Below are 12,679 nucleotides of genomic sequence, written 5' to 3'. Positions count from 1 at the left end.
GTGTAAGGGAGTGGGAAGGAGGAAGGTGGGCCTCAGGAGATCCAGGTAAGGAAACTAGGTAGCTGGGGGCCCCGAGGGAGCTGGGAGGCGAGTCCTGTGGATCAAGTGATTGCCAGGACTTTGCCTAGATGGAAAGTTCACAGTGGTAGACAATGATGGTGGTGCAGGGGTAAGGGGGGCAGCAAGGTGTGAGAACAGAAATTCTTCTGCCCTTAGGACTTGTTGGGTGGAAGGACACCTGCCTTAAATATGGTCACTGTGCCCTACTCTCTTAATTTTCACGCTTTCCAAGGAAAGGACATGGCTCAATCCTCACCTCCTGCCCTGTTGCCGTCTCACCAACCTTGCTTAGTGAATCTCCTAACAACACTTTGCCCCCTTACAGTGTGCCGTTTTATCTGGCAATTCTGTGGCTAAAAAAGGCAATTTGCTCTCTGACAGACAAATGTGTGAGTCTGCTGAGAAAATGTGGAAAAAGTAGGGATGGCCACACCCCCCATTTCCATTGAGGTAGTCATCTTTGTCAACATTATGGAAATAGTCATCTTAGCCCCATCCCACCCTCTCCCTCAAAATACAAAAGAACTATTTCTAAACAATGACAACACTGTAACATTAAACATCTTCACATTCTGTAAACTGTAAGAAAATGCATTGGCTGCATTCACACAAAAGCATGTGCATCATGTTGAAGGCCATACATTCAACTCTGTCGTGAAATAAATATATAGAAAAATGAGGTTAAAAAAACAGACAAACAAACAAAAACTCTTCTTGCTATGGAGGCAACGGGAAATGCTGCTCCACAGCCTCCATCTTGGTCTCTCTGGCTTTTCCCTCCAGAGCCTGTCCTGCCCACCCAAGACGCTGTGGTTGGCCTGAGGAGGGCGCCTGGAACAGGTCATTCCTTGCCCACACTGGTCTTGCAGGAATGCAGCACCACCTTAAAGAGGAGGGGCAGCTGCTCCAGGGGCACATTCACCATCTTTCCTGGGAACAAGGGGGGAGAAGAAGAGTTAGCAGTGGTCACTCTAGTGGACAGGCAAGTCAGCCTCCTTGGGCTGGTGGAGGGAGAGTATCACCTTGCTGAGTGACTGGGGCAAGAGAAGTGCCAGGAGTATCACAAAGGTTGGACACACTGGGCTAACATCCTAACATCCAGACCCCTTTGGGTGCCCAGGGAGCCTAGTAATGGTGCCAACTCATCATCATTCTACTACTCAGGGAATACTTAACTCTGTTCTAGGTGGTTAAATGCATTACCTCGTTGAATTCTCACACTATTTCTGTGTACTACTTTTTACCCTCATTTTATAGATAAGGAAGCTGAAACTGACAGGTAGTCCAAAAAACTTCTGTCCTGTTTTCTTCACCCCCTCAACCCCCAGTAGATTTTCTAAGTAATATTCTATAAAATATTGCACTTCAGAATGGTTTAATAGGTTAATAAAAGTACTAGGGGAAAAAGAAGCAGGGGTAAAGAGGCAAATACATTTGAGAAACTCAGGGTTAAAAGAGCTTTACAGATTTCTTGATTGAAGGACTTCTCAGAGCATTCAGTGTGCTAATATAATTTATAAATACCTAAGGCTGTGTTTCTTCTCGCAAACAGTACCTCTGAGTGACCTGGGGAGCCGTTCGAAAACACTGATTATCTCCAGGCTCCACCCCATTCCAATTAAACCAGAATTCTCCAGGTGCAACTCAAACACTGATTTTTTTTTTTTTTTTAAGTTTTCCAGGTGATTGGAAGTGCCGCCAAGGCTGAGGACCCAGTTCTATGGAGGAGAGTGGCATGTAATTGTTGACTTCCTTTTATTTCACAGAGTGCCTGCTTAATATCTCATGTGGTAAACTCTAGCTTAGAAAATACTGAGACAAACTGTCAAAATATCCCTAAAATTCCAATAGTTTAGGCCCAGCTCACATTTGCTAGACTGCTTTGTGGCCCAAGAAATAGAAAAAAAAATTGCCTTGTCAGATTGAAATAATTTTCCTTTAAAATCTTATTGCTTTCTCCAGAATTTTCATGTTGAATTAAAAAACTGTATTGCTGAATTTTACAGGAAGAATCCCGGTCTATAGGTCACATTTCTGAGCTGCCCCTCAGTATCTGCTGGACAGCCAGAACAAGAATCTTTACCACATGAAGCAAGGCAACAACCAAAAAAGCCAGGATTTTATATTGAAATAGACCTATTTAAATGTCAGGAAGCTCGGAAGGGGTCAAGACCACATAGAAACATACATACATACACACACACCCCAATACATAAAATTCCTCTGCAAATACAGGATTTTAAACTTTATTTTTCCTATTCTTATTTTAATTTTTTTAGAGATGAGGTCTCACTATGTTGCCCAGGCTGGTCTTAACTCCTAGCCTCAACTGATCCTCTCACCCCAGCCTCCTGAGTAGCTGGGATTACAGGCAGGAGCCACTGTGCCCAGCTAAAGATATCACTTTAAATAAATGATCCCTCAAAGCTCATGGGAAATTCTGTGAAATGAAGATAATTTTAAAAATTGAGATATAATTCATGTATCATAAAATTCACTCTTTTAAAGTACACAATTCAAGAAATTAAGTTAATTTGAGATACTCTGAGTCTCTGTTTCCTCATCCATAAAATGGCTATAATATTGCCAACCACCAGCGGAGACTGGTATGAGATTAAATGATATAAGGCCACAAAGTACCCTGCTTATCATAAGAGCTCAGGAAATTAACTTCTCTTCTCTATGGAGAATGCAAGCTTCTCATTATAACAGACCTTTTTTGAGGGCAAGGGTGAGAACTCTTTCATGCAGTTGGTGATGGGCTGGAATGAGCACCCTGAAAACACTGCTTGCCTCATTCCCTTCACAAGCTAAGAGAAGCAAGGAAGGGTTGGGAGCCCAAGACCCAGAATCTTACCTGCAATATATCGAATCTCAGGTAAGCACATCATGAGATCAGGAAAGCGGTTCGGCTGATGTGTGTATTTATATTCAGTAAAATCCTGGCAAATGTACCAGTATCGTTTATTCAATTGTTCCAGCTGTGAGGCACTGGTCAGACCCCTGATATCTGTGGAAAAAAAAAACACACACACACACACAGGGAATGGGATGGGCATTCTAATGTGGAAGAAACACCAGCTCCTTAAATATGTTCATTTTTCAACTAAGTTACTAAACATTGTCACAACAGGAGATCTCCTCTGATAGGGAGGAACTAAGTTCTACCTAAGGGAAGAGAAATAAAGAGAGAGAGGAAAAAAATACAGAGGACAGTAAGCAGACAGAGCCCCTCGAGGGCTAAGGCTTCTCTCAACTTCATACCAAACTCCCAAAACAACCAGAGAATACCAGTAAACACTAAACAAATGACTGAATAACCTACCTTTCCAAATTAATCCTTCACAATATCTTTAAACTTGCCCTTCGCTGGAACCAATCAGAAACCTTGCCAATACCTACACATTCATGCTTGTAAAACACACACACACACACACACACACACACACACACAGCACCCTCCTATGCGCTTCTGTTCTTAATCTTCTTCCTGGGCTGTCCCTCCATTTTTTTAGATAGGGTCTCACGCTGTCACCTAGGCTGGAGTGCAGTGGTGTGATCAACAGCTCACTGCAGCTGGCTCAATAGATTCTCCCACCTCAGCCTCCTGAGAAGCTAGGACTACAGGGTGTGTGCCACCATGCTCAACTAATTTTTTAAATTTTCTGTAGAGATGGGGTCTCACTACGTTGCTTGGGTTGGTCTCAAACTCCTGGGCTCAAGTGATCCTCCTGCCTTGGCCTCTCCAAGAGTTGGGATTACAGGCATGAGCCACTGTGCCTGGCCCCTCCATTTTTTCTAAATAGATCTCTCTCTCTCTCTCTTTTTTTTATATATATATATACACACATACACATACACACACACACCTTTTTTATATATAGAATATAAACATAAATATTCTATATATAAATCTTACCGGCCCTTTGAGGCTCAGCTCAGATTTCTCCTTCTTCAAGAAGTTGCTACTGTTCTCCCTCCATCTGAGGCACAAGTAATACGTCAAGTGCCATCAGAATGTATACTTCTTGAGACCAGAGACCTGAGTCTAAGTTTTCTCAATGTCTTTAATGCTCAGCACAGGGCTTGGCCAAAGGGAGGCATGCAGAACACCAGATAAATGCATGAATGGTGTAAAAGCAGGAAGAGGTTTGGCCAATGTAGGGGTGAGTAGGCCAAGAGGAGAAGAGCTCTGGACTGGAAATGGGACACAGGACGAGGGCACTTGCAATGCCACAGGCAGCAGAACAGCCCAGTGCCACTATAGGAGCAGAGTACACATTAGCTATTTTGGAAAAAAGAGAATACAACCCTCCTCCCTATACTGGTTTTACCAGCAGCTGCCAAGTGCCCCTTTGCAGGTAAGATACCACATAAATCACATCTGGCATTCTTTTAATTAAAAGCCATGCTTGATTGTGTGTGTGTGTGTGTGTGTGTGTGTGTGTTTGTGCACCCCTGCTCTGCCCTGAAGGGGCTGTCAGAACCACTGCCAGCCTGTCACAGAGGCCTTATCTCCAACAGTTTCATCAGTCACTCTGTTCTTCTTCAGTCACTGGTAAACTTGGTACATATTTAAAATGACGCATGTACTGTCCTTGGTGTCTGTGTGCAAATGCATTAAAACTGACTAAACAAAGCGAATCCTCTTCCTTCCTCTATGAGTTATAGAGATTGTGGCATTTCAGTTTGAAGAAAAAAAAAATCCAAAGCATTCCCGCATTCCCTGTACTATAAGGGTCAGGGTGATGACAAGGGGGTGCACAAGTCTTCCTGGATTGAAATCCAGATGGTGTGATGGATTCTGTGTGATAGTCCTGAGGGTAAGGAGGGGTGAAACAGGAGGGCAAATGCTCACTGCCTGCCTCCCGCACTGCAAACGTCCCTTTTCCCACCCCAGCCACTCACCTTGATTTAGGAAGTTAATTGCTTTCATGCAAGCATACTCCTCGTTGCTGACCTTTAGCTGATGGAACTTGTGATAGAGGTAGATGAGCCGCTCGATCACCTCCATCCCTTCATCACTAAATCTGAGGAACAGACACAGGTGTTAAGAGTTGGCTGTGACACCAGTAGGGGCCAGGAAAGGGCAGCCAGAGAGCTCCTACAGCTCCTTAAACAGGCTGAGCTTGGGGGAAATGGGATCCAAAGCCACTTGGGAAGTACAGGCAGATCCATGCTTTGTCTGCAGGCCAACGTAGCTCATGCAAGCTGCTTTTTCCAAGGTCAGGTAGAGTCAATCTAGGTTCAAATCCAGCTCCATCACACACAAGCTATGAGATCTTGGCAAGGTCATCTGACCCCTCTATGCTTTGAGGTCCTCCTCTGCAAAATGATAATGCTTGCATTCTTGGGCTGACAAGGGCCCAAGAAGGTCTGGGATATAAATGTGGAGAAGTACAACATTATTAAGATACAGCTATTGTAGAGATTCAGCCTCTGTTATCAATGGCAGCTGCCATGGTGACTCTATGTGAGCCTCTGCCACACTGCAAAAAAAGCTGCTGATTGTATTTGCTTGTGTTAACTGTTTCCAGCAGAGCTGAGGTTATGCATAGTGAAAATTTGTATTGGCATCCCTGACTTTGGCAGGAGGGAGGAAAACGTTAACTGAGTTTCCATACCACGCCATCCTCTGTGCTGGGCACTTTGTGAGCATTATCACATTTAATTCTCTCAACCCTATGAGCTAGGTGAGATAATCATCAGCACTGTACAGATGAGCAACTGAAGTTCAAAGAAGGGAGGGTCTGGTCCACAAATACAGTTAATTGGTGACAGAGTAGGAATTTGGAACCTGAACCCAAAGCCTTGGTTTTTCCAGTATCTAAGGTGGTGTACCCTAGCAGAAGTGGCTCAAAGCCCTCATGCTCTTTTCTTTGGGTCTAGGAGTGAGCTCTCTGAGGAAAGACCAAGTTTTAGGCAACGGAGCCCCAGGCTAGGCCACCCCAGGGGATTAATGTTTTGGGTATACTTCATACCAGAGATGGAGATACCATAAAACCAAGGAGGCAAACACTTAACCAGGAAGCAGGAGTTTATAAAAGACGAGGTCAAGTCTGGCCTGAGTCATTCTAGGAGTGGCCTGGCTAGTGGGCAGTGGGTCCCAGATAGGCCTTAGATACAGCTCAGTCACAAAGAGAAGCAGCTTAGCTTCAGGCATGCTTCCTGGTGAGATCTTCAGATCTGCGCACTACAGGCCTGTGCCAAGCCAAGAAGGCCCTATCTGGGTAGGGTCCAGAACACCTGGGGATGAACTATTGCTTTCTGGAATCTACTGCTTTCTGTGTTAACTTTGAAGGCTTTGGAGGCTTAGGCTTCCTGGACAAGCAGGACACTTTCTCTTGCTTGGGGAAAGCCTGGCTCTGGTTGGGGCCAGAGGCTCCTGCCCTTTTTAAGCACCAAGGGGAGCCTCAGCAGCAGGTAGAACTAGTTCTCTGTATCCATGGGTTCTATATCTCTGGGTTCCACCAACTCCATCAAAAATATTTTTTTTACAAAACAATACAACAATAAAAAAAGACAAATTTTTAAAACACAATATAATGGCTGGGTGTGGTGGCTCACACCTGTAGTCCTAGCACCTTGGGGGGCTGAGGCAGGCAGACTGCTTGAGCCCAGGAGTTCGCGACCAGCCTGGGCAACATAGCAAAACTCCATCTTTACAAAAAATACAAAAATCAGCTGGGCATGGTAGTGCGTGCCTGTGGACCCAGCTACTCGGGAGGCTGAGGTGGGAGGATCACCTGAGCGTGGGAGGTTGAGGCTGCAGTGAGCTGTGACTGTTATCACTGCACTGGCCTGGGCAATAGAGTGAGACCCTGTCTCAGAAAAAAAAATAAAACAAAAAACAAAAAACCAAACCAACCAACCAACCAACAACCCCCCCCAACAAAAAACCAGTGTAATAACTATTTACATGGCATTTACATCATTTATATTGCATCCAGTATTGTAAGGATTCCAGAGCTGATTTAAAATATACAGGAAGATATGCGTAGATTATACACAAATACTACACCATTTTATATGAAGGACTTGAACATCTGTAGATTTTGGCATCCATGGGGGTCCTGGAAGCAATCCTCCACGGACACTGGAGATGACTGCACATGCAATCTGGAACGTTGACCTTCGGCCTTGGCATGGCTCCTAGTATGAGCTGGGGATTCTTTTAGCTGATTTGAGCTACTATGGCTGACTCAGTTTCTCTTTACCTGGCCCAATGGCTTTTACAACTTTACTGATACATTCCCAGCCTGGCCGATACATTCATATTGAATAACCACAATAACCACCAATCTATAATACCGTTTCTACCACTCTACCATTTGTTGAGTGTCTGCTACCTGCGAGGCACATTAAGTATTCTACATTTAATCTTATTGATATTCCCAATAAATTCACAGAATGGATACAAATCATAACCCCCTTTGTTTACATGTGGAAATGAAGGCTCAGGGAGTTATTTACTGAGTCTCTATTATGTATTAGGCCTTTTCATATGCATTTTTACACTTTACCTTCCTGATAACCTGGAAGGATACATAGTAAGTATCACTTCCATGTTAGGGATGAGGGAGCAGAAAAAGAGGTGGCTACCCCAAGGTTGCACGGGAAGTAAATGGTAGTGGTGGTGAGGCCAATGTTCAAACCTAGGTTTTCTAATTCCAAGCATATGGACTTTTCTCAGCACTACACTGCCTACCCTTGATCCTGTCTTGTTCTTAGCTGCTACCTGGAAAAGGCTAACCACATACTACCACAGGGGACCTCAGGAATTGTGTCCCCACAGCAACTCAGAGCAGGGCCCAGCCTTGGGAGGATGTCAGGTCTGCTACAGTGCACAGAACTGCCACTGCAAGTGCCTCCAGGATGCTAAGACTTGCAGGAGGCGGTGTGCCTGGGAGTGAAGACCACTCCTCATCATAGCACTGTGTTGGATATTTATGTTCTTGAGAGTGGGAAAAAAAGTTCTTTACTGCCAATTTCTTTCAGTATCTGACTGGAGGGGTGGGGATGAAATGGGGTAGGGCATAAAAAAGGAGGACACAACGGGAGAGGCAGTGTCAGCATCTGTCTGGTGGCCGAGTATGTAGCAAGCAAAGATAATGCTCTGTCCTTTAATCAGCAACCCCTTGCCCCAAGTGTTCACTCTGGCACTCCAGACCCTGCAGGTGTGTGGCTATCAGCCAGACCCCTAGCCAGGAGTGCCAAACCTGTTCCTGGCTGACTCTTGACCTGAGGGACACAAAGGAGTTCCCAAGTGCCTGGCCCGTCCATACACCCTAGATCTGCCCTTTCTCTTGGGGACAGCACATCCTTCTTTTCCAAAATTCCTCCAACAGGCAGCCACCGTGGACCCCCAGCAGTGATGGGGGCTGGCAGCCAGCCTAGCAGCCCCCACTCAGTCTCCACAGCCTGACTGCAAAGCTTTCCTCCACACCCCGCATCCCACCCCTTGATAAACAAAGTTGTTCTCTGTTCCATGGGCCTGCCTTTGCCTGCAGCCGTGCCTCCTCCACATCTGCCCACTCCAGTTTTAATGCCCCTGTATTCACTGTCTACAAATTATCAGCATTCAAAGCCAGAAAGTTGGACAAACACACCCATTCTTCTTCTAGGTTCCCATTACACAAGCATGCTGGGACAAGGAAAACATTCCTGCCAGGATCCCCCAAACCACTGGACCATTCAGTCAGCAATTGAAACTGACACTATGTAAGTTATGTCCCATTAAGGGGGCTGAGAGACTCAGTTGTCTCTTTTTCATTGATCTAAATGCACCTACCCCCAGGAGTGGCCATCGGCCACAACCTTAGAGAATTGCCATCTCAGCACCCATGTAAAGACTCCAAGACGAAAACTAAGACTAGTTTCAGGACAAATTCCAGAAAGTCAAACCTTTTGAAAATGCTCTGGGAAAATAAGAATTTAGTATAAGGCAATGTTAAAGAGGCTGGGCATTGGAGCATAACAGATACAGGTGATAAACTTAGCTCCATCTCTATCTTTGTAGCCTTTAATTTTCACCTCTCAACCTCATGCTCCTCATCTCTAGAACAGGGATAATATTAGTGCCAGTCACACAAGGTAGCAGTAAGAATTCAACAAATAATGTATGTAAGGCACTTAAGATAGAATTTGGCATAATTGTTAGCTGTTATCATTACAAATAGCATCATCATCTCTCTCCCATTATTGTAGCACAAATAAAAGCCTGTTTCCTGAGCCTTATAGTTAGGCAGGGAAGCTGGGAGGCAACTTTCCAGAGATCTAGCAGAAATGGAGCTGGTGCTCATGAGATAGAGATACCCATTAAAGCCCATCTAGCTCAAGGCATCTTCTCCTGAGAGGAGTCTTGATTAGGGCCAGGAGCAGTCACTGGCTGGTGCTACAATCTGCTTTAAATCAAATTCACCCGGTTCACTGTCTGATAACGGTGTGATTAAGGAATATGGGCACCATAAATTTGATTCAATATTTGAGAAGAGAAAAGGAGGTGATCATGTATCATCTGGGAAAAGCCTTTCCATGACAGCAGGAACTCACTTGCACTCAAGAGTTGTGAAGAAGTAAAGGCCATCTGGGGGAGTGGGAGCAAGGCAGTAGCAGGCAAGGTAGGAGAGTGTTATGGCCAATTACAGACTCCACAGCCTGGGTTTCTAGCAGAGCGGTTACTGCTTTCCAGTGGTTAACCTGACTCTAGAGGTTCTTCCACTTCCTATGACCTCCTAGGCAGTCCTACATGCATCTCAGACTCCACAGACACCTAAACCAAACTCAGAGTTACTCATCTCCCATCCTGATCTTCCCTGCTCCTTCATCCTGGCTAAGAAAATTGGTGCCCACCTGCCTGGCTAGTCCAAAAAATCAGCAGTCATCACCAACATTTTCCACTCGCTGAAGTCCCACTGACTTTATCTCCTTGACATCTCTTGGCTTTGTGCTCCACTCTCTGTCTCCACAGTCACTGCTGCTTTGTCCAGGCCTTGTTCCCTTTTACCTGGGCTATGGAACAGCCTCCTTCCTACCCAGCCACCATGCTCCGGTCTTGTCCACGCCAATCTATCCTGAACTTTACTGCCATAGAGATCTTTCTAAAATGCAACCTGACTGTAATTCCTCCACTTAAAAACTTCCCAAGACTTAATACTATTTACACAACAAACCCCAAATTATTTAGATTGACATTTGAGCACCTTCATGACCTGTCTTGCCTGTATCTTTCTCTCTAGTCAATTCTCCCCTCATTTCTCTGTCTTAGATACATTCTCTTTATACCCTAAATCCACAGAATTGCTTTTGATTCCCTGCACATAGCAACCATCCAGGATCTCTAACTTCTAGGACTTTGTGTTATCTCCTGCCTTCCTTCCTTCCTGTTCTCTACAACGTTCCTAGAAATTCCCACTTCAAGGTGCAGCTCAAATGTCTGTTCCTCTGGTAAGTCTTCCCTGACCCTGTGAACAGACGTACTCACTCCTTGGTCTATGCTTGTACAGTTCTCTTCGGATGCCCCACCATCTCCACCAACACAACCCTGCACTGTAAGCTGTATCTGCTTCTTTTTGCCTCCCAGTCCACTAAATCAAGGATAGGGACTCTGAGTCAGAAACCATGTCTGCATCACCTGTGATCCCAGCTTCCTCCCCACAAAACACATGATACTCAGTAAATGGCCATGGAATCAGAACTAACATGTTGAAGTTTAACTGTTATTTTTGCATTGATGGATTCCACAGTAGAGTCCTAACAACAAATCCATTCCTATTCTCAGAAGCCACTTGACAGCTCAACAGCAACACATGTTCTAAAGACAGCAACGCTCAACAAAACTTTATGTGATGATAAAAATGATCTTTATTTGTACTAGTAGCCACTCACCACGTGGCTACTGAGCACTTGAAATGTGGCTGGTGCAAATGAGAACTAAATTTCTAATTTTAATAAATTTACATTTTAAAAGCCAAATGAGGCTAGTGGCTACTGTAGTGGACGGTACAGCTTTAGATCCTCCTTGATGAGAAAAATTCCTACCAAGGAAGGAAAAGTTTCCTCACTACTTCTGCTGTTATTGACTTCTGCCTTGGTCTTGGGGCTTAAGGGACTGGCTACAGTGAGATGGGATGCATTATGAAGCTCAAAGCCAGAGAAGCCTGTACTGCCAGTGACCCCTGCCTGCCTGCAGAGGGCCTGGGCAAACCCATTACTTGGAAGTGGAGTCCAAAGGCTGATCCTGTAGTCCCAGGCCGAACTGGTAGATTCCAGGCACCCAGAGAGGCTGGGCTCCTTGGGCCAGCTCTGCAAACCCTGACAGTACCAGAGCAGGCTGACTGCTATCCAAACACCCCTATGGAGCAGAGTTATGGAGCAGGAGACAGGAATTTGATGGAAACAATGAATTAGAGTCTCTGGACGAGGGGTTAGGTCAACTGCAAAATCAGATAGCTCTATTTACCAGACAGAGTGTCAGCTGGGTTCAAAACTCTGTCATTTACAGATCACCCTGAAGCCAGTAAGCATCATTAATAAGGAAATACTAGAAAACAAGTAGAGAGAGTCAGCAAGCTGACTCCTCCCTCCCCTAGCTGTGCAAAGGGCCCTTGCAGGTCTTGGAGCACTGTGCTCTTCTTGAGTCTTGGCTTGTCTTTATGCCACAACTGGGTGGGAGGGGGAGATGGATCGCAGTTCTGTGAAGAAAGTGTAAGGGCTGCTACTTTCCCCTCTCCAACTTTCATGGATAGGGGCACCTTTTTTTTTTTTTGAGACGGAGTCTCGCTCTGTCGCCCAGGCTGGAATGCAGTGGTGCAAACTTGGCTCACTGCAAGCTCCACCTCCCCGGGTTCACGCCATTCTCCTGTCTCAGCCTCCCAAGCAGCTGGGACTACAGGCGCCCGCCACCATGCCCGGCTAATTTTTGTATTTTTAGTAGAGACGGGGTTTCACCATGTTAGCCAGGATGGTCTCGATCTCCTGACCTCGTGATCTGCCTGCCTCAGCCTCTCAAAGTGATGGGATTACAGGGGTGAGCCACCGCACCCGGCCAGGGGCACCTTTTCTTTTCTCCTTCTTGGTGCCCTGGAATCCCATGACTTCCAGTATTTTGAGTTGGCCAATAAAGGTCATTTATTGAAATGTCTATTTAAATACAAACTAAGCATTATAAGACTTTTTTTTTTTTTTTTTGAGACGGAGTTTCGCTCTTGTCGCCCAGGCTGGAGTGCAATGGCACAATCTCAGCTCACTGCAACTTCCACCTACCAGGTTCAAGCGATTCTCCTGCCTCAGCCTCCCAAGTACCTGGGATTACAGGCATGTGCCACCACACCTGGCTAATTTTTGTATTTTTAGTAGAGACAGGGTTTCTCCATGTCAGTCAGGCTGGTCTCGAACTCCCAACCTCAGGTGATCCGCCTCCCTCGGCCTCTCAAAGTGCTGGGATTACAGGCATGAGCCACATGCCTGGCTATAAGACTTTTCATATGGATTAACAAGGCAGAAAGTCATCTCAGCAGATCATCTGTCTTGATTTTAGGGGTCAGAAAATATGGTCACCCTGTGCTCCAGGTCTGCAGAGTAAATGAGTAAAAAGTGTGCTTGGACAGGCCCCAGAACA

The 12,679-nt window shown here is 45.4% G+C and overlaps 1 protein-coding gene across 9 annotated transcripts in view; it reads right to left on the bottom strand.

Annotated features, from left to right (window-relative positions):
• Nucleotides 1-610: 610 nt before the first annotated feature.
• NR6A1 (nuclear receptor subfamily 6 group A member 1) overlaps nucleotides 611-12,679 on the bottom strand; it is a 244,616-nt gene continuing 232,547 nt past the window's right edge. For 8 of the 9 annotated variants that reach the window (XM_054657785.2, XM_054657786.2, XM_009457270.5 and 5 more), the window contains 3 exons: nucleotides 4,969-5,090; nucleotides 2,918-3,070; nucleotides 613-990 (listed from right to left, as the gene is read on the bottom strand). In XM_054657785.2, coding sequence (XP_054513760.1) covers nucleotides 902-990; nucleotides 2,918-3,070; nucleotides 4,969-5,090 — 364 coding nt within the window. In that variant the 3' untranslated portion in view covers nucleotides 613-901. 9 annotated transcript variants of the gene reach the window in all.

Source organism: Pan troglodytes, chromosome 11 (genome assembly GCF_028858775.2).
Source record: "Pan troglodytes isolate AG18354 chromosome 11, NHGRI_mPanTro3-v2.0_pri, whole genome shotgun sequence".
NCBI lineage: Eukaryota > Metazoa > Chordata > Mammalia > Primates > Hominidae > Pan > Pan troglodytes.
The sequence above is the reverse complement of the archived record's forward strand: the minus strand, read 5'-3'. Positions and strand labels throughout refer to the sequence as shown.